General features: G+C 37.5%; 1 protein-coding gene across 2 annotated transcripts in view; it reads left to right on the top strand.

The window, feature by feature from the left end:
• Window positions 1-6: 6 nt before the first annotated feature.
• Window positions 7-27184, top strand: part of MAP2K7 (mitogen-activated protein kinase kinase 7) — a 34223-nt gene continuing 7045 nt past the window's right edge. Inside the window, exons 1-3 of one of the 2 annotated variants that reach the window (XM_083351767.1) lie at window positions 7-152; window positions 11025-11072; window positions 26015-26162. In XM_083351767.1, coding sequence (XP_083207893.1) covers window positions 29-152; window positions 11025-11072; window positions 26015-26162 — 320 coding nt within the window. In that variant the 5' untranslated portion in view covers window positions 7-28. The remainder of the gene's footprint in view (window positions 153-11024; window positions 11073-26014; window positions 26163-27184) is intronic. The other variant, XM_083351766.1, reaches the window with a different exon arrangement.

Below are 27184 nucleotides of genomic sequence, written 5' to 3'. Positions count from 1 at the left end.
GCGGCTCCGGGGGAGGGGGGGAAAAAAGATGGCAGCGTCCTCGTTGGAGCAGAAGCTGTCCCGTTTGGAGGCCAAGCTGAAACAGGAGAACAGGGAAGCCCGCCGGCGCATCGACCTCAACCTGGAGATCAGTCCGGCCCGGGCTCGGCCTAGTAAGGGAGGGGAAGGGAGCCCTGTCTACTGGCAATCGCAGGCCCAGCTTGGAAACCGACGGGTTGGGGGAAGGGAGATGCCGCCAAGGGGGCGGGAGGGACGCGGCAGAGGGGAAGGAGCTGAAGCCGAGGCCTGTTTTCCTGAGCGTTGAGGAAGGAAGCTAGGAAAGGGGAAGGAAGCCCAGGAACTACGTCTCGAGTTGGGAAGGAAAATAAGGAAAAGAGTGGGAAGGAGGAGTTTGTAGAAAGAGAGCTGTACAATGAGTGGGAGTCCCTAACTAAGGTGGCATGGCCCGGATTAGGAGGTGCCCTGAAGCCCCGTGTCAAAGGGGTTCACAGTTTTTTTATTTTTTATTTTAATTCCATTTATATCCCGCCCTTCTCCGAAGACTCAGGGCGGCTTACAAGCTTAGCAGTAGCCTTCATTCTATGTCTATGCCTGCTTATTAGGGCTTTCACACACACCCCCAAGCGGCATTATTACAAAGTCAGCTTAATTGCCCCCAACAATCTGGGTCCTCATTTTACCTACCTCGGAAGGATGGAAGGCTGAGTCAACCTTGAGCCTGGTGGGACTCGAACCTGCACTAATTGCAGGCAGTTAACCCTAACTGCGAGGTAGAGGTAAAGGTAAAGAAGTGACTTGTCCACGTGGACGCATCCGATTTTTTGAGTGGGTGTTGCACAACACATTTGCAATAAACTAGGTAAATGGGCTGGATTCATAGAATACGTTCGGGTGGTTTAACGGTTGTCTATAGTTAGTGAACACGTGAATATGGTCTATGTTCACATCTGTGAAACATCAGTTGGGGCAAAGGAAGAATCTAGAGATGTGCAGATGAATGGATTATTTTTTTAAAAAATGGACTTTGAAAGAATCACACTAAGGCTTAATGGTCTTTTGATGTAGAGTGGAGAGGAATGAAAGCATTGGACTGAGAATGCTTTTAAAGCGCAATTGTGTGCTTAAAATTATTTAGAGTTTCTCTGCAAGATTAGTGCCTGTGTATGTCTGAAAAGGGTGAGATTCCAAGTTCCAGGCTAAATATAGGATGTTTCGTATGTTGTGCTTACAGGTTTCTGACTTGGTTCTCAATAAGTCAATAAGTCAATTAAAGCATTAGCTCTTATACTGCATATTCACAACCTTCAAACCATGGATATTTTTAAAAATTTCATGTTGGTTTGGTTCTGAATTGAAATGGTGATTCATTACATTGTGTTAACTCAGAAAATGGATGAGTTTGTTAAATAGGTTAAACATTTAGTTTGAATCCAGACAGTAATCAGATTTAAGTATAATATCTAGGGATTGTTCTTTTAAGTTAAAACTAAAAGCTTGTTTCATCTACATTCAGATTTATATGTGTGTTTATTTATTGCCAATAGCTGGGCACTCTCCATTTCTTTTTAGCATGTTGTTATTTCCTTGCCTAATTCTTTGTGGACAATGCTGTTAAATATAATATCCGCACACCTGCTAACAACAGAACTGACTCAGAATATTAGAAGAATTATACTCAATTACATACTGTTCTACATCATTTTTCTTTTCAAGTGTCTCGCCAGCCAGCCCAGATGCCTATAGAAAGGCCTATAGACCCGAAATTGCTTTTCTAGTTTTTCTCATGTTGCATACATTTAAATGTCCATCATGTTCTATTTGTTTCTGACTTGAAAAACTTCAGATCTTATAAAGTGTCCTCATATGGATTTGTTACAAACCCCTAAATCTGTTTGAAGTGGGCCAAAATGTCTTAACAATGGCAGACCATGCAAGGCCAGTTTCAGTTTTGAGGCTCATTTGAGGTAAACCCACCTTAAATAATCTGTTCAGAGAGAACAGGAGAATTGAGTATCCAGAGAGCAGAGGTGGTGAAACTGTGATTCATCCAAAGTAGGTAAACCAGAATCTCAAATCTTTCTTCATTAGCCATACTAGTTGATCCTATGAGAAAGCAACATTGAAACATTCTTGTATGGAAGAATACTACTGTATGTTCACACAGTTTGCTGTGCAAGTAATATCTATATATGTGATTGCCATACGGATGGCAGTTCCATGAAATATATATCCGTGGCTATCTCACATACCCATGCAAATTCCATAGGAATCTTGGAATAGGAATTTTCCTCTTGGATATCAATTTTAGATCCAGATTGACCTAATGCTTAGTTTATTCCTGTTTAGGTTTGCTTGTGACATTCTAGAATCTTGTGTGGTTATCATTCGTGATAGCTTGTGTTGATAGGTGTCTTCAACAATTCCTTAATATTTCCAAAATCTGAACAGAGAAACAATGCCTTCTTCTTTACTGTGATTTTTATTATAACTGTATTTTAATATAACATAGCTAGTGGTATTATGAATAGTTCGGTCTCCTACTAAGCTAAAAGATTAGATGGTCTTCCTCCTTGCCCATTGCTGCACTAGTATTTAGCAATTTTCCCTGGATGGGGCTGCAGAATCACTCTCCTAATCAGCTGGAGGCCTGTGGGTTATTATTGGAATGATGGCAATTATACAAAAAAGGATGGCACAAACTTTTGACTTGGGTTGGGGGGGGCTTAAAGGTGGGTGTAAGGAATTATTATTGGAATGATGACAATTATACAAAAAAGGATGGTGCAAACTTGCTTTGGGCTGGGGGGGCATAAGGATGGGTGTAGTAGCAGGAAAAATCTGGGAAGTGAATAGCTCACATTTCTACTTTTAAAGTCCAAAGTTCATCTTTCCAAAATGATTGAAAATGGAACCACTGAGATTCAAGGAGAAAATTTTAGGTTATTTACTTGAGGTCAGCAGCTCAGATATTTCTTATTTTTGACAAGGGACCTCAAAAAAAATAACATTGAAAAGTGACAATTTCTGAACAAAATTCCAATGGCCCAGTCTCTGGGTGCAGAGGAGAACATGTGGATCATCCAACCTTGTAATAATTAATTCACTGAAAACCTAGAGTGGAAGAAGCCTTGTGGAATATAAGCTATAATAGGTGCACCTAGGTTTTCTAAAATAGAATAAGACAAGAAGTATCTTAAACAGCTTTATTCATTTATTTGTTAGATTTATAGACTGAATTACTACCATAAGGTCGCACTGACTTATACAGGGATTTTATTTCATTTTATCCCCACAAACCTGTGAGAGGATTATTTATGAGAGTATAACTGGCTGAAAGTCACCCAATGAATTTCTATGATTAAAAGTGGCCCGGGTTTCTGTGGCCCTACTCCAATATCTCTTGAAGTGAGAACACAGTTTATTGAGAAATAATATTTATGAGGTATTTCATATTAAAGATATTAACTAGAACTGTGTATGCATTTCTGCCACATCTTTTTCCGGTATCATGTGGCATCTATTTCACATGCTCTGAAGCACATATTTCAATTTGAGTCTGAAGTAATTAATTGCCCTAATAACTACGAGAAATACAAACATCCTAGTCTGAAATTTCTTTGAAGTAATGGCTCTCAGTATGTAGAATAAACTGGGTTTGTTGGGTGTTTTTTCATCTTCTGTTTTTAGTTCTGTCAGACTTTTTTTGTGTAGATCTGCAAAAGCAAAATGAAGCCATTATTTATTTGATGAATTTCGCTTGATTCTTTAGTTTTCAGTAGAGAATGCTTGGATTCTGAATTTTGTTTCTTGTTGTCAGTCACACACTGTAAATGTGGATGATATTGCTGCTCCTTTTAGAATCTGATAATAAATTGCTGATAATAGTTTTGTAGTAAATGACAATTTCTGGAATTAAAAGGAACTTTAAAAACGGGGAAAATATTCTATACATATACAATGTTAGAAAGGGTTTACCTGAAACTAAATAAAATTACTGCTGGCAGTTCAGGATTATATAACAACACTGTTGTTGTTAGTTGTGAAGTCGTGTCCGACCCATCGCGACCCTATGGACAACATTCCTCCAGGCTTTCCTGTCCTCTACCATCTTCTGGAGTCCATTTAAGCTCACGCCTACTGCTTCAGTGACTCCATCCAGCCACCTCATTCTCTGTCGTCCCCTTCTTCTATTGCCCTCAATCTTTCCCAGCATTAGGCTCTTCTCCAGTGAGTCCTTCCTTCTCATTAGGTGGCCAGTACTTGAGTTTTAGCTTCAGGATCTGGCCTTCTAAAGAGTAGTCAGGGTTGATCTCCTCTAGGACTGACCGGTTTGATCGCCTTGCAGTCCAAGGGACTCGCAGGAGTCTTCTCCAGCACCATAATTCAAAGGCCTCAATTCTTTGGCGCTCAGCCTTTTTTATGGTCCAACTTTCACTGCCATACATTGCAACTGGGAAGACCATAGCCTTGAGTATACACACTTTTGTTGACAGGGTGATGTCTCTGCTTTTTAGTGTGCTGTCTAGATTTGCCATGGCTTTCCTCCCGAGGAGCAAGAGTCTTTTAATTTCTTGGCTACAGTCCCCATCTGCAGTGATCTTGGAGCCCAGGAAAATAAAATCTGTCAGTACCTCCATTTCTTCCCCATCTATTTGCCAGGAATTGAGAGGGCCGGATGCCATGATCTTGGTTTTCTTAATGTTTAGTTTCAACCCAACTTTTGCACTCTCCTTCACTCGCAACAAGAGACTCTTCAGTTCCTCTTCACTTTCTGCCATTAGAGTGGTATCATCTGCATATCTTAGGTTGTTGATATTTCTTCCGGCAATCTTAATTCCAACTTTTGATTCATCTAGCCCTGCCTTTCTCATGATGTGCTCTGCATATAAGTTAAATAGGCAAGGCGACAGTATACAGCCTTGCCGGACTCCTTTCCCAATTTTGAACCAATCAGTGGTTCCGTGTCCAGTTCTCACTGTTGCTTCTTGGCCCGCATATAGGTTTCTCAAGAGACAAATAAGATGGTCTGGTACACCCATGTCTTTAAGGACTTGCCACAGTTTGTTATGATCCACACAATCAAAGGCTTTAGCATAGTCAATGAAGCAGAAGTAGATGTTTTTCTGGAACTCTCTAGCTTTCTCCATGATCCAGCGTATGTTGGGAATTTGATCTCTAGTTCCTCTGCCTCTTCGAAATCCTGCCTGTACTTCTGGTAGTTCTCAATCCACATACTGCTGAAGTCTAGCTTGTAGGATTTTAAGCATAACTTTACTAGCATGAGAAATGAGTGCAATGGTGCGATAGTTTGAACATTCTTTGGCACTGCCTTTCTTTGGAATTGGAATGTAAACTGATCTTTTCCAATCCTGTGGCCACTGTTGAGTTTTCCAAATTTGCTGGCAAATTGAGTGTAGCACTTTTACTGCATCGTCTTTTAAGATTTGAATAGCTCAGCTGGAATACTGTCACCTCCACTAGCTTTGTTGCTCAGCTTTTCTAAGGCCCACTTCACTTCACATTCTAGGATGTCTGGCTCGAGGTCAGTGACCACCTCATTGTGATTGTCAGGGATGTTAAGCTCATTCTTGTATAGTTCTTCTGTGTAATTTTGCCATCTCTTCTTAATCTCTTCTGCCTCTGTTAGGTCCCTGCCATTTTGGTCCTTTATGATGCCCATTTTTGCATTGAACGTTCCTTTCATCTCTCCAATTTTCTTGAAAAGTTCTCTGGTCCTCCCTATTCTATTGTTTTCTTCTATTTCTTTGCACTGTTCATATAAGAAGGCATTCTTATCTCTTCTAGCTATTCTCTGGAATTCTGCATTCAATTGGGCGTATCTTTCTTTTTTTCCCTTGCCTTTTGCTTCCCTCCTTTCCTCAGCCATTTGCAAAGCTTCTTCAGACAGCCATTTTGCTTTCTTGCATTTCTTTTTCTTTGGGATGGTTTTGGTTGCTACCTGTTGTACAATGTTGCGAACCTCTGTCCATAGTTCTTCAGGCACCCTGTCTATCAGATCTAATTCCTTAAATCTATTTGTCACCTCTACTGTATATTCAACAGGGATATGATTTAATTCATACCTGAGTGGCCTAGCGCTTTTCCCTACTTTCTTTAGTTTAAGCCTAAACTTTGCAACGAGAAGCTCATGGTCTGAGCCACAGTCAGCTCCTGGTCTTGTTTTTACTGACTGTATAGAGCTTCTCCATCTTTGGCTGCAGAGCATATAGTCAATCTGATTTCTGTGTTGACCGTCTGGTGATGTCCATGTGTAGAGCCGTCTCTTGGGTTGTTGGAAAAGAGTGTTTGCTATGACCATCGTATTCTCTTGACAAAATTCTATCAGCCTGTGCCCTGCTTCATTTTGTACTCCAAGGCCAAACTTGCCTGTTATTCCGGTTATCTTTTGGCTTCCTACTTTAGCATTCCAATCCCCCATGATGATAAGGACATCATTTTTTGGTGTTAGTTCTATAAGGTGCTGTAGGGCTTCATAGAACCGGTTAATTTCATCCTCTTCAGCACCGGTGGTTGGGCATAGACTTGGACTACTGTGATATTGAATGGTTTGCCTTGGATTCGAACTGAGATCATTCTGTCATTTTGAGGATTGTATCCCAGTATTGCTTTTCCTACTCTTTTATTGACTATGAAGGCTACTCCATTTCTTCTGAGGGATTCTTGCCTGCAGTAGTATACCTGATGGTCATCTGAATTAAATTCACCCATTCCTGTCCATTTTAGTTCGCTGATACCTAAGATGTCGATGTTCAGTCTTGTCATCTCTTGTTTGACCACGTCCAGCTTGCCTTGATTCATGGATCTTACATTCCAGGTTCCTATGGAGAAAAAAATCTTTACAGCATCGGACTTTCCTTTCACCACACCAGATACATCCACAGCTGAGCGTCCTTTCGGCTTTGGCCCAGTCGCTTCATTCTTTCTGGCACTACTGGTACTAGCCCTCTGCTCTTCCCCAGTAGCATATTGGACGCCTTCCGACCTGAGGGGCTCATCTTCCAGCGTCATATCATTTTGGTACTGTCCATAGGGTTTTCATGGCAAAGATACTGGAACGGGTTGCCATTTCCTTCTCCAGTGGATCACGTTTTGTCAGAACTCTCTGCTATGACCTGTCTGTCTTGGGTGGCCCTGCAGGGCATAGTTCATAGCTTCATTGAATTACGCAAGCCCCTTCGCCACAACAAGGCAGTAATCCATGAACAACACTACTAATAGTCAATCTAACCCTTGGATAGTGATGTCAACTGAGGTCCAGAATAACTGGAAACCCCTTGTCAACGTCAGACCCAAACTGTTAGTAGACTGTAATTATTGTAATGCCATGCCATAATGTTTACAGCTTGAGATAATAGGGGTTGAATCCAATATCAGGAAGTCTAAAGTTGGGAGTAACTGTGTCAGGTGATCCAATTCAGATAATCCAGTTCAGTGAAAGACTAGTTTATATTCCTGCTATTTTATAGTTCTGTCAGTGTTCCTGTATAAGTAACTTTCAGTGATAATAAGACATCCTTGTAATCTCTGGATCTCTAATTTTAAAGACTGGTTAGTGTTTAAAGACTTGCTTAGTAACCCTTAGTGGACAAACATGGATGTATCTCAATGTTGGTGTACGATATATCTGTAGTAGTGAAGCAGAAGTCTAGTATTTTCTGTATATAATGATCTTAAATGTTTACTGTAATTCTGAATTACTTTCATCAAAGCCAAAGTGTTAATATAATTTTATATTATCTTTGTATACAATATGACCTTCAGGTGAGGGGAATAATGAAAAATAGAATCAAATATATTATTATTGTCTGAGCACTTGTATGTAGTAGCTGATTTTGATTGCTAAGAGTAAAGTTTGGTGGATATAGGCTACACAAAAATGGATGGACACAAGGTTTAGAAATGGACAATATTTAAGTCTTTGAAACTTCAAGATTTGTATTAAGTATGAATTGAAAATAAATTTTAACTTTTTGCTTTCAGATAAGATGATTTAAATGACTTTTCTGGTATGTCTGAATACATTTTATGTTAGAGAATAGAATAGAATAGAATAGAATAGAATAGAATAGAATAGAATAGGAAGCGACCTTGGAGGTCTTCTAGTCCAAACCCCCCCCCTGCTCAAGCAGGAGAACCTGTAGCATCCCAGACAAGTGACTGTCTAGTCTCTTCTTAAAAATCTCCAGTGATGGAGCACCCACAATTTCTGGAGGCAAGCTGTTCCACTGGTTAATTGTCCTCACTGTCAGGAAGTTTCTCCTTAATTCCAGGTTGCTTTCTCTCTTTGATGTGTCCTCATGGTGAGATTTTCACAATAATGTATAACTTTCCTAGATACATAGGAATTTTTTAAAAAATCATGCTATAATGATACTTTAAAACATTGAAGTTAGAATATAAAATTTAGTTAACAATCTGTAATCCTGGTAATTATTTTTGCCACTAAATTTTAAAAGAATTGACTGATATATTAAGAGACTTTTGAGTAAACAAATGTGACACAAAAACTGTGTTTATTTAATTTATTACATAAACAAAGTAATCCTACATGTGGCATGCCAGTGTGAAAAAGTGCTTCTCTCCCTGAATCAATTGATTCAGTTGAAAAGTTAAGGCCAGTTGTATGAATTCTTCTGTTAACAATCAAAGTGGATTTGCACCAGTTCTGCCTTATTATTATTTAGCATATTTAGCATATGATAACAACACGACAGAACAGAAGTAAACGTATAGACACGGTTTATATAGTTGTAAGTAAAACTGCTATGGGAGTGTCACAGTGGCCTCATAACTGGATGTCCAATTCAGCTATCCAGGTGATCACCTCTGGCATTGCTTCATGTAGTTCTGCCTTATGTGAATCTCAGAAATCTCTCTTCGTCACTGAAGATCTCATCACACATATAGTAAAGGAATATTATGGCACCTCAAAATAAATTTCTGAAGGTCTCCATAGAAAAAGTCATTAATACTCACCAGTCTACAAAAGTTCTGGAGGCAGAAAGATATGATTCTGAAGAATATAGTGAGTCTTCCAAGAACTGCTGCCTTATCAAAACTGCTCCAAGAACACAACATAGAATCATCCCCACAGTACCTCAGAATAGTATATGGGGATCTTCAGGGTGTTGCCTCTTTAATAACAACAACAACAAAGTTGGAAGGGACCTTGGAGGTCATCTAGTCCAACCCCTGCTCAGGCAGGAAATCCAATACCATTTCAGACAAATGGTTGTCCAGTCTCTTCATAAAACCTTCCAGTGTTGGAGCATTCACAGCTTCTGGAGGCAGGTTGTTCCACTGGTTAATTGTTCTGTCAGGAAATTTCTCCTTAGTTCTAGGTTGTTTCTCTCCTTGACTAGTTTCCATCCGTTGCTTCTTGTCCTGCTTTCAGGTGCTTTGGAGAATAGCTTGACTCCCTCTTCTTTGTGGCAGCCCCTGAGATATTGGAAGACTGCTATCATGTCACCCCTATTCCTTCTCTTCATTAAACTAGACATACCCAATTCCAGCAACTGTTCTTTATATGTTTTAGCCTCCAGTCCCCTAATCATCTTTGTTGCTCTTCTCTGTACTCTTTCTAGTGTCTCAACATCTTTTTTACATCGTGGTAACAAAAACTGGATGCAATATCCAAGTGTGGCCTTACCAAGGTGTTATAAAGTAGTATTAACACTTCACTTGATCTTGATTCTATCCCTCGGTTAATGCAGCCTAGCACTGTGTTGGCTTTTTTGGCAGCTGCAGCACACTGCTGGCTCATATCTAAGTGATTGTCCACTAGGACTCCAAGATCCCTCTCACAGTTACTACTATTGATCCAGGTACCACCTATACGATACCTGTGCATTTGGTTTTTCTTGCCTATATGTAGAACTTTACTTTTTTCACCATTGAATTTGAATAGTTGAATCGGTGTCCATGGTAACATAATAAAAAAGCATGGAATAAAAATGGGTTTATGAGATTAGCAAAGTAAAAGCCTTTTCTCAGTAAGAACATTGATGCTCTTCTCATATTTTCTAGAAAAATATCTGGCTGATCCTGTAGATTTCTAGAGGGCTGTTCTAAGTTGATTAAAAATGGGGAACTTTTCAGGCTATATGTGTATTGTTATCCCTGTCAGAAACTAATACTTAATTCCATAGCTGTTTTCTGGATGGCTTTCTATCATTGAAGAAAGCATGAATTCTGTCTTGTTATCAGAAAATGTTAAGGGAATTAACAGGTCATTTGTCCACCTGCTGAAACTGAAGCGGAACATGCAACATGATAGTGATTTCAAACCTATAAATCTAGTAAGAGAATGATTAAAGAACAACATTTTGAACCAGCAATGTGAGAGACTGATCACTAACTACAGGAAACATTTGATGGTAATTATTGTAGCTAAAAGTGATGCATTTACAGAATCTAAAGAAGAGAATACTTTTTCATGCTGGCATATCATTGTTCGATTCAGGCTTATGAAATATATGAAACAAAAACAAAATGTTAGTGTTATTTGTAGATCACTCGGTCTTCCTTTATATAGCAGTAAGACCATAATAAACCCAGGTAATATTTTGAAGAAAAGAGGTGCAAAAATTCAGAAAATCCAGAAGAGAATAAGTAATTTTTTTCATATCATAGTGAAGCGGTAGAACATGTTGTTGATGAAGTTCTAAAAAATAGGTTTTAACTAGGAAGGGTAGAAGAAAGAACATTAAAGGAACGTTACTGTGTAGGGAGCTGAAATATTCAGAGCTTAATGGAACTACTCATAAATACAATGAAGAAATTGATCCTTCACGTGTTTGAGTAAATTGTAGAGCAGATTTTCCACTTGTTTGATACATCTCATTTTCATCTTTCTGTCCCCTTCGTTGATTTTTTTTCCCTACCTGAATTTCTTGAATTCCTTGTCCTGAAATTGATTTGAACATGAATTATTTTCATTTTGATGATTTGACTGTTTCTGTTGTGATTTATCGTGTTTTTTTTTCTTCCTTTTCCCAATCCAGTTATTGTGATCACTCTAAGCCCTGCTCCCGCTCCATCCCAACGTGCAGGTACCAGAACTTTTTATCATCGCAGCTTGGATTTCTTGCATCATTTATCTAATGCTTCTTTCAACTGCATAGAATTGCCATTTTTTTTCTGCTTCTGTTCCAAATGCGTGTCTGACCCTGCTTCTTTCCCACTGTAGTGTTTTCCTTTACTACCTTTTATTGAGCCCTAACTCATCCCGACTGGCTAGACAAAGTGATGCATCAAGCCATGCATGAAAATGTGTTTGATTGTCCACAGCTGCATTTAGTTGCTTAGCACCTTTCTTTACTGATTATGTCAAAGCAATTTATGAAAACGGGTAATATTTAAATTATGTGTATTTTGGACCATGTCTTTCCTACTCCTTGCCAAATGCCTCTGATGGGAAACAGCAGAAATGTAGATACTCTGTAGATTAATATTTGGGGTAGAAAAAAGCCACTACCCATAGGAAAACTTGAAGACTTTCCGAGTGTAAGTGCAGTTGTCTCCGAGGTAGAACCTAGCAGCAAACTGCTGTTGAGTTTGCTTAAGGGCAGAAAATCAAGACTGTATGTTTAATTAACCACAACACTAGCCAAGACTTAAAATCGGAGCAGAGTATGCCAACCTCAGAACTTGGCAGAATGTAAATTGCTTTAAGATTTCTAGGACAAGTTGAAGAAATCCAAACTGAACGGTAGGCAGCATCTGTAACAATACATGAAGAAGGAGTTATGTTTTTGGTATAGCCATTTGAAGGACTGTGTTCCTCCTAACCTGTGGCAGCAACTACAAATAGTTTCCCAGATTGATTCCTGTCCTAATATTCCTTGATTCCAAACATATTTCTGCGAGAGACCCAAGTGTTTTGAGATCACTCTTTGGACCTGCCTTCCCCAGTCTAATGCTTTCCAGGTGGTTCTGAATTCAGGTGTCGGATTAAGAATTCTGGGATTTGCAATCTAATACATCTGGATAAAGGTGGAAGTTGTGATGGGACATGTTAAGTAGAACTGACCCTCAGTTAATAAAAACACCTTTAGAAATCAGACATGTTCCTAGTCATTATACATGTATGTAACGCTACCTGTACAAACTATATTTCAGGATTTCAAAAGATGAAATTGAAACTATTTTATTGGCAAAGAACTTTTTAACAGAGTTAATGAAACTGAAGGTTTCATGCCATACTTGCATAACTACAGGAGAAATTAGTAGTTGTTCTGAAGCAGAAATTAAAATCCAGTTTTTAGTCATAGGTTTTCCATGGTATTGTACAGTGGTAGAATATATTACACAAAGAACTGTCCTTATTTGTTTTGCTTTCAGATTGACATTGTACTTTTAGTAATATTACAATAATATTACAGTGGTGGTAACTTTTATTGAAATTTCTGAGTTTGCTTCTTCCTGCATGCCCTCGTGTCTAAAGGGCATACTTTGGGATGGGGGTGATTACATTGTAAACGTTCAGCTATTCATCTTGATTCAACTTGTCTTGCCAAATACTCTTTGGTATATGTAAAAGAACCTCTTCATTTTCTGCCTTTAGCTGCTGTAGCTGTGGATTGTGAATTAATTACTGTGGTTTTTCCTACCTGAGAGATAGCAGTCTTGCAGTGTTGAAAATGCCGAAAGACCAGCATGCTTTGTCTTGGGGAAGCTTGCTTACTAATGCTTTGAAGTCTCTCAGGATGAGAATGTGTTTAAATAGATTATCATCCAGGCCTTCTCAATCTTGCCTTTTGCTAGCTCTTACCTATGCTTTTTTTTTTGGCTGCCAGCTGTTCTTTGCAGATATAACCCAGCAAAATTTATTATCTTTTTATTATGAAATAGATACTATATTAACTATTTTTCTGTAGGAGTATGTTTTTTAAAAAAAGTATAAATGTGGAAAAAGGGAAAAAGCAAGATAATATTTCTTAAATATAATGCAAAGTTAGCATTACATATTGATGTCATGGTGTACAATTAAATTTGTAACACTTAATAGTAGAAAAATGGGATATTAAGCATATAAATTAGTTTTCATAGTTCAAATTTCTTAGTTCAGATTAGTTTCCAAACAGGATTCCTGGTTGTAAAATTCTTGAGCAAATGTAGAAAGAGGTTCTAGAGTTCTCTACACCATTGAAAGAGAATAAGTAGCATTCAAACTTCATAATTTCAACTTTGCTTCATTACAAAAAATGTCATCCTTTTTATTTCCAAGCCATTGATATACTGTATATATGTGAGCACTTTGTGAAATGCATCTTTTAATCCATCTCCAACAATTAGTTGAATCCATCAAATTCTTCCTAAGTATACAATATGTATACAATACAGTATACAACCATAAAATATGGTTTTGTTGAATTGTGTTTTTAAATCTATAGAAATGTGATATGAATGTATGTTCATGAACCAAACACTTTTGACACTTTGTCCCTCTCTATACGTATATAAGTTTACATGTGCATTTGATTGGCTAAGAGACATTGTAGTTATCTAAAATAGGTAGATGTACTCAGGCAGTTAAGTTCTGCCTAAGTCTAATTGTGCTAGTTAAGCAGCTTGTAGCATGGTAGGTTCTTATAACTTGAAGCTTCATCCCAAGTCAGATAGAACCAAAATTCCTTGTTTGTTTCAGGTTTTGAAGTCATCTTATTTTAATCATTTATTATTTTATTTATTGAAATACTTGATTTCCATTTTTCCCTAAACATGAATGGGTGGAGAGAATTCAACTTTTTTTTAAAATAAAAAACCTGTTGTGATTGCAGAAAAATGTTGAAAATGTAATATGCTTTTTGATACCCCCAAAGTAAAAGCAAAGTGTGTATGTCAGTGAATTAGTTTCTAAGCAGATTGGTAGAGAAGGTAATCTTGCTGATACCAGGGGTGTCAAACTCAATTTCATTGAGGGCCGCATCAGCATTGCGGTTGCCCTCAGGGGGCCGGGTGGGTGTGGCCTACTGGGTGGGCATGGCTAAAGTGCGTATGGCCTACTGGGTGGGCATGGCCAGCTCTACATGGTTCGCATGAAGAGTGCCTATGGGGGCCTGGGCAGGAGTGGGACAGATCTGGGGGTCTCTGGCAGGAGGAGGGTCTCTGGGCCAGGGCCAAGGCAGTGTGGGCCGTTCCCTCACTGTTTCCAGGATGGCTTTGTGGGCCGCATGAAACCACTTTGCGGGCTGGATCTGGCCCCCGGGCCTTGTGTTTAACATGTCTGCACTAGGTGGAACTGGCAGAATCACATTCATTTTATCTCAGCCTGGATTATCATATATATAGGAAATCATACTTAAAATAGCATAGTTCTAAAAATCAGCCTTTCTTAATAGAGGATTGAATGAAGCAAACGGTGTATTTCTTATTTATAAAGGTATTAGCTCTGAGACTTGATTGGATTACTTCTGCTTTGGATAAATAAATCTTAATGAAACGGGTATAAGAAAACATTTCTTCCCTTTTATTATACCATTCTATCCCTCCTTGTATAGAAATTCATGTGGGGCAAAATTGGCCAATTATGAAAAGTTAAACAGGATTACACCTAGTTAGCACTTGGATGGAAGATCATTGGGAAATGGCAGTAGGCTAGACTGGAAAGTTGAAAGGATCTGACCACTGCATTTTATTGCTGAAAAAAATTAAATTGTGAGAAATCTGTAGTCTCACAAAGAGCTGAGCTTGATTCAAAGAAAGTTTTAAGTTATTTATGCAGAATATTGTTGCTTGAATCCCAACGGAATCAATGTGTACAGTGATGAATAGCAGTTTTTTGTGGATTAAAAAAATCGTGTTTTCTCTATTTCTGATCCACTTATCAGTTGATGTTAGAAAAATTTTCTCAGTAGTCATTCTTTAAATACTGGTTCTTAAAATTGACAGTCCAAAATAAACTGTTCTGGTGGTGCTGCCAATGCTGTGTGTTGGTAACGAAATATAGTTCTTAATTTACGACCACAATTGGGATCGGTAAATTCATTGTTGAACAGTTTGGTTGTTAAGTGAAGTACCACGTGACTGCATCCAATTGTATGATCTTTTTTGCCATGCTTGTTAAGCAAATCACCATGCTTGCTAGGTGAGATACCACTTACAGTTGCTTAACAGTTTGTGACTTTCTCTGCTGGCTTCTCCCTTGACTTTGCTTGTTGGAAGCCGGTGATCACCTGATTCCAGACCATTGCAACTGTTGTAAATGCCACCTGGATTAGGATCAAGTGACCACGGAGATGCTGTGATGACCGTAAATGTGAGGACTGATTGTAAGTCATTGCCATTGTAACTTCAAACAGTCGCTAAGTGAATGGTTGTAAGTTAAGGATCACCTGTATGGATTTTAGTCATGTGCAGACAACCATAACATTCTGACCTTAGAGTTCTTATTCTTTGAACTACAAAACAATATACGGTATTAAAAGATTAATATTCATACATCTTTTTTATCTGTGACTACTTTAATTTATTATATCAAATAGCAGTTGCTGATTGTAAATTGCATTCCATACATGCATTCCCCAAAAAGCATAGGAAAACTGAACTGTTTGAATTTGTGGTATTAGTGTAAAGTAAGGAAGGCTACTTTTGCTTAGCAGAATTGCTTTTTAGAAATCTAAACAGGTATAATAGGAGAATGTTTTGTTAGAACTCTGTCTCTCATGTTCTTCAGAAAGATCATACATATAGTCCTTGACTTATGACCACAGTTGGGACAGAACCTCTGTTGCTAATTGATGTGAGTTGTGCTGATTTTAGAAGATTTTTTACCATGGTTGTTAAGGGATTGTGGCTGTGCAGCAAATCTGGCTTCTCCTATTGACTGCTTGTTGGAAATTCCCAGGGAAAGTAAAAAAAAAAAAGACAAATCATGTGACACTCCCCCCCCATGACATTGCAGTTAGTATTTACTAGTTGGCAAGTGACAGTCATAAGTGCAAGGGCCGGTCATAAGTGACTTATTTCAATGCTTTTGTAAATTTGAACAGTTGTTAAATGAATGTTTGTAAGTCAAGGACTACCTCTACACCTTTTTGTTACCTGCAGTAAGTAATTTGTTCCCATCTTTTAGGACACGGGTGTCAAACTCATCACATCATGTGACATGTCATGACATATCGCAACTCTTTGCATTGCCAGCAATGGGGTGGGCGTGGCTTTGGTATGATGAAACCGGCCCCCGGGCCGACAGTTTGACACCCCTGTTTTAGGAGAAGAGACAGAATGTGCACTTAGGGAAGTAATAGACAGCAGGAAAAGCATTTTAGGAATTTGGGGATAGAGGTGAAGAAACAAGATGCAGTAGATGTGCAAACATTTATAAACTATTTTATTATTATTATTATTGCTTTTGCAGTTTCATTATCATTCAAATATGGGGCCAGTTTTCATACTGCACCTTTATTCAGATGCTGCTTGATTTTTGTCTGCTTAGAGAGACATTTAGATCATGATACTGAATAGTTCTATAACTTTAAATAATCTATAAGAGAGTCATAAGCTGCTTCCAAAAAACTATCTTTGAAAAACGTGCTAGAAGCATAACTTGGGTCACAAGAGCAAATTCAGTGCAATCATGAGATGCAGATCAATTGGCTTGAGAAATTCCATATTACGCACTTCAGAGTATATTTTTCATGGAATGGCCTGGCTTTGTCTTGTTTTCTACTAGTAACCTATTTTCCCTGTAATACTTGGTGAATAATAAAATATGTCATCTTTGCAGAAACCAACAAGGAAACAGAAATAATGAATTTATATTGTCCTGATTCCATAATTTCTTCATTTTTATCACTAAATTCATAGTTCAGTGTTCCCACAAAGGACACCAGATGGTCCTTATAAAAATTATCCCATCATAGTGTCCTTGAAATGCAAATATTGAGGGAAGTAACAAGTCTCAATATGCAGAACTTCCACAGTTGGCTAGAGGTGAGATTATAAATCGGTAACTTCAAATGAGATGAAGATTGAGGAATTATTTGCCTTCCTATAAACAGAGTTTGTAGGCATTTCTGTGTAGAGATAGTTATTCTTATCGTAAGTTGAAAAATTCCTCTCCCTCTTGCCAGTTTGTTGCCTAATCCCATTATCCCACCATCAATATTTCTTTAAAATAAATATAAGGCTACAGGAAACATTAAGCATAGGCTTAATTTTGTTTGCTCTGTAAGTGAGTAGTCTTCTCTCCTCATCAGATATGTATTTTGGGAACATTTAATTTTGCAGTTAGACCTTGGTACTGCGGTATGATAGTAAGCCATCCAGAGTTACCTTGACGCAAGTTGGGTGGCCAATACGTTTTATAAACCAACCAACCAACCAACCAAACATTAAGTACGAGAAAGACCAAGTTAAAATCTTTGTCTCTAAATGTAGTAATAGACACAGTTTGTGAAGCTTGTTTTTTTTAAAATTGTAAATGTTCATAAGTGCCATGGATGCCAAGTATGCCAACGGTAGCTGAAATGTCATTGCAAGCTCACTTTGGTAATCTGATGGAGATCAGTTTTAGGCATAAGTGTAATTTTCATTGAGTCCTGAACTTTGGGACAATGTCTTAAAGCATCATCAGAAAAAATCTTCATTAAAAAAAAACCATCAAGAGCGTTCATCCCATCCATGAGTGCTAAATAATAGTTTTAGTAATGAGGATGATGGTGGGGGTGGGGGTGATGATATGGGAACTACGTTACAGTATTGCACAACATTGAAAATCCATAGATTTCTCACTCAAATTTATTTTTTTAAATTGGTCTCAACATTAGTATTGATTTTTTTCCCTTTTGGTGCATGCATGTCACGCAGGATAGCTTTAATGTGACCTTATCTGGTATTTTGGAAATATCTGTTTCCACGTGACTCAAAATATTTATATTTTGCCATTGTTTTTATATTAAGTTAACTTATTTAAAGTAGCTATGTCCCATTATACTAATAGATATCTCTTAATTTCTGATGTTGAAACTTAGCCTTTCAAATGGAGCAAATTATTTTTTCATATGTGTTTTTTTTTAAAAAAACAACAAATTTATTCAGCACAGGGATGAGGAATTGCTGTTTGTTACCCCCCAGCAATTCCAGGAAGAATGGCCAATGGGGCAAATTACATGAATAGAAAAAGAAATCTACACACCCAGAATAGGCATGTTGAGACTTAGATTCTTTGTGGTGATCAGTAGTCAGCGGCCTTGGGTTTCTTTGACTTGTAATGCTGCAATCCTATGCACGCTTACTTAAATGTGTATCTTATTGAATTGATCAGGATTATCTTTGGATAGATAATATAGAGAATTATATTTGCAAGAAGTCTAACCCTACAAGTTTTTTATCTTACTGCCTGCTTCTGTTCACTTTTGAGACCATTTTATTCTAACAATGTGGTTATTTTTGTGACATAGATATTTTATTGAAAGAATGTCAGAAAAAACTGGCTTTTAATCTGTCATCTGGGAATGGCATGGATTTAACTTTCCCTTTTCTGGCTAGTTTTAGCACTGTTATTTTCTGAGCTAACACATTTAAAATCCCAGTATCTCCTCCTTTGTTTACAGAAAATAAACTATGACAATAAACTTAACTGATTTGTGGAAATGCAAAATGTGCAGTTCAAATGCTTTTGTTGTTACTTGATCTGACCATGATAATTCAAAGTAGGGCAGGTCTAGAAAGGCTATTGGAATTCTGTCACATGTCTAGCTATGCTAATTAAAATGTTTTTGATGCATGCCCTATATCGGAATCCCCAGTGCTTGCTTCCATGCTTGCTTTGCTGTGCTTCCACTCTGTGTTATATCTGCTTATGCCCATCAATGTAACTTTCCTGCCCTCTTTTTTCATTCATTCATTCATTCATTCATTCATTCATTCATTCATTCATTCGTGTTGTGTTGTATCCTTCTTCACCTCTATGATTATTTTATTTATTTCTAAGGCAGGGGTTCCCATCCAGGGGTGCTCACACACCCCTGGGGGTACAAGATGATATTCCAAGGGGTGCGAAAACGTTGGTTTTCAAAATTATAGTGTATATGCATAATTTGTTGCCATTATTTCGATCTTTTGTAACGGGTGCGAGAATATATCAGAAGGGTTGAGGGGATATAGAAAAGGTTGGGAGCCACTGTTCTAAGGTCTTGAAATATACTGCAGTGAATGATGCTTTTCTTCAGCATGTTTTTCTCCTTTGCTGTGGATTTCTTTTTGACAGATAGAGGCTGATCTGTTTGCATGATCAAACTTTGAGCAGCATGCAGGCTTCTTGGAGTGAGACTGTGAGGGTTGTGTGGTATAAGAAAGGATTTGTAGTGTTCAGATCTTTATAGTGTTTATCTCGATGCAAAGGGAGGTGAATAATAAAAGAACGACACAGAGCATACCAATTAGATTTGTTCATTTACGTTTCCACAAACATTAAAAATTTCTGGATTTTCTGAATTATATTTTAGTATCTGCAGTGAGAGTCTATTCCCCCCCCCCCCCCCGTGATCTGTACAGTTTTTTGCTTTCACTATGGGCACGCAGTGCAAAACAGGGCAAAATTTCTGTTGCCTTCCAGAGGGCTTCAAGTCAAAGTAATTCAGCTGAAATTGGCTCATATGGATTGTATTTGCTTAGGAATAAACTCAGGTTTATTCAACATAGTTTTCTGGATTTATATTGTACATTGAATAATAAGCTAATTTCATAACTTGGATTCACATTATATGCTGTGCTAAAATATTGTTAGATTGTGACTCATTGTGCTATGAGAACCTAGCAGTAATGTTCCGAAAACTAGACATGGAAGAAAACACACACTTTAACCCAAGAAAACACACACTTTATTATATACATTTTGAACTTGTAGAAACATTTAATTCTCTTTCATGTGAAGAGGCTAAATTCCAAATTGCTATCTATAGACTATTCTTTTCCATTTCAAAGTCCGATCCTGGTGCTGTGAACCATTTTTTCATGTTAAAAAGAACTAGTGAAGGTCAGTTACATTTCTACCATAATTTCATTTTTAGTGTAGTTGCCATTTAATTGGCCAGTGATTTTACCTCCATGTTTAGACATTCATGAACAACAAATAATTGCTTAAGAAGCACATGGTTGCTTTTTAATTATAGGCACCAGCAAAGTTCCCAATTCCTCATGTTATTAAAAGTATGTGAAAGAGAATCAAGCAAGAGATGACTTTCCAAAGCATTGATCTTCTTGTGTGTGCGTGGCAGCGGGCAAGGTGGGGGAATATTGTCTCCACTTTTTTTTTGTAAGGGTTTCAACAGGAATTTTCAATTTATTTCAATAAACCCCACAAGAATTCAACCAATAGATTACAAAAAAAAGAAGAAAAGAAAGTGTATCTCTCTAAAATCTTATGCTTTCTAGTTCAGTAATATAAAGGCCATAGGTACTTAATCTCTCTTTAGAGCTAAAAAAACCCAAACAAATCCCAGTGTCTGTACATTTTCCTGATTGGGGCCTTCCCTTTCCTGAACTTTAGAACTTTAACTCAAACTGTATATAGCATTCCAGTGTGCTCACATTATAAAGTCATATAGGACTAACACTTATTGGTAGTATTATTTTCACTGAATATGAAAAGGACTTTGTTCAAATGAAGAAAGTGGAGATTTAAGTAATAAGCATGTGGCAAGAAAAAAAAAAGGTAGCTAACCAAGAAGGTTGTAATGCGGTATGCCAAGAGCAAGATTTTAACATGTTTATCCTTCGGCATTTATCTTTTCGTTTTTATTCTTCTGATGTTAAAATAAAAGTTGTGTGTTGAATCTTAGTGACATTCTGTCCCCATTCATTTCTTTCTTTTACACTGACTTTTTAGGTGTCAGGTTGTATCAATTCCTCTTCTTCATTGATAAGAGATACATTTAGGTCTGTTAAGAGTTTGTCTTTTTCCAGTATTAAGAATTGTGTATATTATATGTACTTTTGAGTCAATGGACCAATTTCTGCAGTTTTCTTGGCAAGATTGCTTTCTTCCTAGGGCCGAAAAGGAGTGGCTGGCCTCCCAACTGGCTTTGTGCCTAAGTCAGGACTAAAACTCACAGTCTCCTGGTTTCTAGGGCAACATCTTAATTTCTATATCAAATTGGCTGTAATATTGAGGGTAGATGTATTTATTTGTTTTCCAGGTATAGGGAATTCTCTAAATCTTTCAGCCAGGGAAGATTTCTTTCTGGAGTTAATTGAAATTGAATGATAATTCCTCAGTTATTTTGGTGTCCTAATTTATTTGCTTTTTAAAACCTTTATGTAACAACTTCTTGCATAATAGTCAGAGCCATCTATTTCATATTTACTTTAAAAAAAATCTGGCTCGTTAAATAGGTGGCTTCTCTGAGCATTTGAAATTGTCTCTATTATGTTCATTCCAATTTTCTTTTCAGCTCTATTCCACGTATTTTGTGGATAAGATCATATTGTGATAATGAAAAATTATTTATTCATTTATAATTTTAGATTTCTGAGATTACCCCATTCAACAACGACTGGACGGGGGGGGGGGGAGGAGCCAAGATGGTGGCCAGGCAGCAAAGGCTGTAAAGAGCTCCTCCAAAAGTAAAAGCTTTATTTTATTTTACTTTATTTTTATTTTAACTTTTTAACCTCTTGTAATGACTGGATAGCATTAATCTGAATATGAAGATATCATAGCCTCAGAACCTATTTCTTAATCTCTGATACAGGGGTAATACTTTTCAGAACAGTGTAAAGTTTAAGGATGTAATATATCTGGAAGTATTTTAGTAATACATGGTGTTGTCTTTTCTACTAGAGGCCCAGTGTTCTTACGAAAACTTTTGTAACTTTCAATGTGTTGACAGAATGCTTTTTATCAAACAGAGATTTTTTAAAAAAAGATAAAATAAATGGCTTTGATTAATGCTGTTGGTCAATCTTGTTCCTTTTAATACTTATGTTCTTGTTTGAAAGCCATTTATTTGCCTTCACTTCTGTTGTTGAGATCTGTTCGAGGAGCAGTTTGGAGCCACGGCCAGGAGGGATTTTATAGTTGTGCTATGTGCTAATTACACCTGTTCCTGGACCAGGAGACTCTACTCACACACACTTATGTCCTAGTCACCTTCTGAATGAATACTGCAATGGGCTTTTCATGGTCCTGCCCTTGAAGCCGCAGCAGGTGCAAGATGCAATGGTCTGGGCAGTTACTTATTTATTTTTATTTATTGATTACATTTGTTTGTCATCCGTCTTTCCACAAGGCAAGTCTTGTGATCTTATGTCAGCTTCTTGATTGATGCTTATTTCATCTCTCCTCAATGCATTAGTTACCAGTGTGCTTCTGAGTTCAATTCAGGTGGTTGTAGTTACTTATAAAGCCCTGAATGTGATGGGTTTGGGTAATTTAAGGGATTTTCTTTCCCTGACTGTCTCTTATCCATCCCATCAGATCCAGCAGGACATTATTAAAAGAAGATCATTTGGTGGAATTCGGAAGAGACCTTTTTCTGTCACGGTACCCAATCTTCAGAACATCATTTCCTGGGGATTAGATTAGTCCCAAACCTGGTTTCTTTTCATACAGCTTTGAAAACCAGATTATGCCACTGCACGTGGAGTCAGAATTTCTGACAGAGTCCATCGGATGGTTATGTTAGTGGTTCAGATGGGTTTTAACCTTGGCTGCCGGTTACATATTTATTGGTGGTTGTATTTTTTTCCAGATCCCAGAATATTGAGATGGACTGCTTTATAGACAGAAATGAATTGTGTATGTGTGTAAAAACAAATAATTAAACCCTTGCCACATTTATTGTTATTACTAAGCTGACCAACTCAACCAGTGAGACTTGGTATAGCATACGTTATGGAACAGAAGATTTCCTTACCATCACCACTACAAAATCCCAATCACATTTTGTTAAAATGTCTACAATATATAAATATAAAATGGCAATCAAACTCTTTACAACCAAAAGGGGACCCCACTCAATTGGCTCTTGTTGCCTTGTATAATATAATAATATTCCATTATTTTGCAATGAAATTGGCAGCCTATCTTTTTAAAAGATTCTTTGAGGTTGCCAAAAAATATTAAAAATATTTTGTTGAATTAAAATCAAATTCATAGAAACATAATATTAAGATTCTTATCCATTTATTTCTTAGGATAGGTTTTCAGACACTTGTTTTTTGCAAATATTCACCTTAATAGTTCTCTTTTAATTGCCTGTAAAATACAGTAGATTTAGAATAATCAAAATGCATTTCACTGATGGTAGTAATTCAGGAATTTCAGATGATGCTAATGTATCTAGATCAAATTGTGAAATCAAAAGATACTTAAATTGAGTATGCTCTGGTGCTTAATTTTAGGCAATCCAAATTTCTCTTGAAATAAATCCAGCATCTTGAATTCCAAAATTAGATTATTAATTTGTGGGGAGGGGGGAAGAATTTACTTTCTATTTGCAAACTCGGATATCACAAAGTTTAAGTTTATCTTGTGAATAAGAATGAAAATTAAACTTGTGTCCTAACATTGTCCAAATATGCCTTGCAGACTTTAATGCTAGAAATATTGTTGAATTATGAAAAAAGACCCTATTGCGATATCAAAGTTGTATATATAATATAATAACTTTCTGATTGGGCTCATAATGTTTCTTGAACTTGACAACTGGGTTTCCATTGAAAAAAAATATGACCACTGATAACTTTTAAAGTCAGGATACTTTTAATCCCCCCATGATGTAATACCTATTGTAACACTCACTATAACATTCCACATCTTACAAAATCTCTACTGCCGTTCTAGGGGATAATTTGCTTGTTTGATTAGATATCACTTAACACAATGGTAGAATATATACTATAGATGAGATTTTTTTCATTCTGGCAACTCGTCTTTCTTCATTTTACTTCGGGTTTTGAATTAATGTCCATTTAGATAGAAAAGAAACAAAGCATACATGGAAATACAAGATGCATTCGGAACATCAAATAATTTTACATTTGGTAAATGTTGTACTTCTCGCATTTCAGAGGCCAAAGAGTAGCCAAAGGTAAATGTTTTCTGATATGTTTTGGGTGAGCTATCTAATAGTAATTTACCCTGTCAAAAAGTTTATAAAACAAGTGATCCCCATCTACCTTGTTCTTGTGTGAAATGACCAATGTGTCATCTAAGTAACTCAATCAAACTTATATACAGTGTGAAAATCAATTTTGTGACCACACGTGGAATACTGCATTCAGTTCTGGTCATCCCAATACAAAAAAAGATGTTGAGACTGTGCAAAGAGTGCAGAGAAAGAGCTGGAGACTAAAATGTATGCAGAACGATTACAGGAATTGAGTCTGTCTAGTACGAAAAGAAGGACTTGAGAGGACCATGATAGCACTGCTTCTACAAAGATGAGGGGATCAAACTAATTCCCAAAGCATCAAAAGGCAAGACAAGAAACAATGGGTTGGACACTAACCAAGGAGAGAAGGAACCTAGAACTAAGGAGAAGTTTCCTAACAGCGAGAGCAATTAACCAATGGAATAACTTGCCTTCAGAAGTTATTGGTGCTCCATCAGTGAAGGCTTTCAAAAAGAGACTGGACAACCATTTGTCTGAAATGATATAGGGTGCCCGGCTCGAGCAGGGAGCTGGACTACAAGACTTCTAAGGTCCCTTCCAATTCTGTTATTCTATGTTCTTGTTGGAAGCATCTCAGATCTAGCCAATCTTGTTGCTTTTGCAGCATGAATATTATTAATATGCTTTTGATGTTCCCCGATCAGTATGTTTTTATCTGCTCGCTAGGGGGAACTTTCTTTTAATTTCTGTCTATTTTAAGGTACGGCACTATGCTTGGAATATTGATTCTAGCATAGATGTCCACAAAGTTTTGGGCACCAGGGACTGGTTATGTGGAGAGACATTTTTCCGCAGACCGGAAGTGGTGTGGTTTTGTGTGCTGCATGCATCCCGCAGAAGGGGCTTTGCTTTTTTTGTGTGGCCTGGTTGCTGGCATGCCGTGGCCCCAATACTGGTCCACAGACTGGGGATTGGGGACCCTTGTTCTAGCACAGCATTTAACTTTGCCCAGTGTACTAACTGTTAGTGAAGATACAAAGAACAGAAATCTCTTACATTTTTATATTCTAGCAAATTTCTTTCAGTTATTAGAATAGATTTAAATATGAATCTGACTTGTTCCATTTAAGACCAGCTTAAAGTATTAGACTTCCCACATATTTATGCAGCCAGAATATCTAAAGTAAGTTATTAGCTTAACGCTGCAGTGTGAATGTAATTTAATTTAATATAACCTATTCTATCACAGGAGATGCCAAATTGATTGTAGTACTTGCTAGATAACTTGCTAGATAACTCTTTTGAAAAGATACGTAAGTTAGTTTTTAATTTTCTGTTGCCTTCCTTTAACAATTACCCACAATGTAATCGTTCTCGTAGGAGTTCTTGCTTTTGTGTAATCCTTGAAAGTGTTAGTTCTTCAGTTTAAAAGCTGAGTGTGTAATTGGAAGCGACAAGGCTTGATGGTGCTTAGGTGTTTGTTTGTTACCTAAAGCAGAGACTTAAGCAGAAGTTTTCAGAATTAAATTTTGAACAATCATCTGTTTGCTTCAAAGGAAAAAGAAAATCTGGAAACAGATAATAATATAACAGGAGTGCATTAGTTGTTTACAATTCTTTGCAGTTAATATTTGGACCGCCTGATTGGTGCAGCAGCATAGAAGAAAACCTTAGTTCTTGACCAAGATAGAGCCAATTTTCACAATGATGTAGTTGAAAGCTCCGGCTTGCACACGTGGGTTTTACTGGGCAGAAGTAGCAGTAGTATTTGATATTTAGAAACAGCAATGTTAACCTGATAAGTGAGATGTCAAGATAATAATAATCTTCTAGGAATTCACACCCATTGCATCTTACAGGGCAAAATGATTCAGCCTAGGAATTCCTAGTGTGCTACTAATCCTTTGTCTAACTCTCCTCTTCTTTCTCAGCACTGCAGCTTCCCTTAGCCAACGATGGCAGCAGCCGTTCCCCCTCTTTGGAGAACTCACCCCAACATCACACACATCCATCACGCCCTCGAAATATCCTGGGCCTTCCTCCTCCGCCACCATTCCTCATGCACAGGAGCATGGAGAGGTAAGCACAGTTAGAGCAAAGTAGCCAAGTGGTCCTAGAATGCTCACTTAATTTCCCCCATGTTTCTAAGGACTTTTGTCATGCAGTTTTCTGTGCTTATATTCAAATTAGGGGAGGGCAGTTTAGTAAGGAGGAGGGGAAAGCTGTTTATAGTGTAGCTTTTATATTGCTTTAATAATCTAATTAAATGGAAATGTACACAATGAGTATGACAGTACGCAGAGTTTAATCAGTAGAAGAAGAACTTGCAATCATGTGCTATTGTGGTGTTCAGTGATAACATGTTGGGGTGGGGGCTGACCGTGATTCAATTGCCTCTGAGTCACTCTTGAGTCCTGGTAACTATTGTGTATGGACAAATCCATGTTCTTTTGGTAATATTTTTTTTTGGGGGAAATGTACTGCCATTGCCCTCTTCCCAGAGTTGAAAATAATTTGTCTTACATTTTGCTGCAGTTATTGCTGATTTCCTGTGCCTTACGTACTCACCACTCATAAATGAGTTTAGAGCCAAACAAATTATTGCAAACCATCATTTCTTGCCATGGTCACAATGCCATCGTAGTAAGGCAATGTGTACTGTACATTTGGATGAATTTAAAAAAAACCCAAATCTTTCAAATTCATCTTAAGATATTTTCAGTAATTGTATTATTTTCCTATGTATTGGAATGCAGTTTATTGTATTTGCTATAATATTTGTATTAGGCCCTAGGAAGTTTAAAAGCATCTGTCCATGAAAGGGTGTGCCAATTTGGCTTATTAACTGGGGACTGCTGCTTATTTTGCATTCACCAGTTAAGTAAACATTCATGACAATCTGCATTCTTCTTTACAGCTGGAAATGCTTTAGAGGGCTTGTTGTAGAACTGGCTGATTTGTCAAGAGGTTTGAAAGCAAATCTACTTATTTTTCTTTGTAGAAAATTCCTTCTTTACATAATTATTTAGATTCTACTGCTGAGCATGGGAGCTTCAGAATAGGGCTGTGCATACTCTTCTTCATAGTATTTCTTCCTGCAG

The sequence above is a fragment of the Vipera ursinii genome (assembly GCF_947247035.1).
Source record: "Vipera ursinii genome assembly, chromosome: 2".
Lineage (NCBI taxonomy): Eukaryota > Metazoa > Chordata > Lepidosauria > Squamata > Viperidae > Vipera > Vipera ursinii.
Note: the sequence above shows the minus strand (reverse complement) of the source record. Positions and strands in the feature narration are given on the sequence as shown.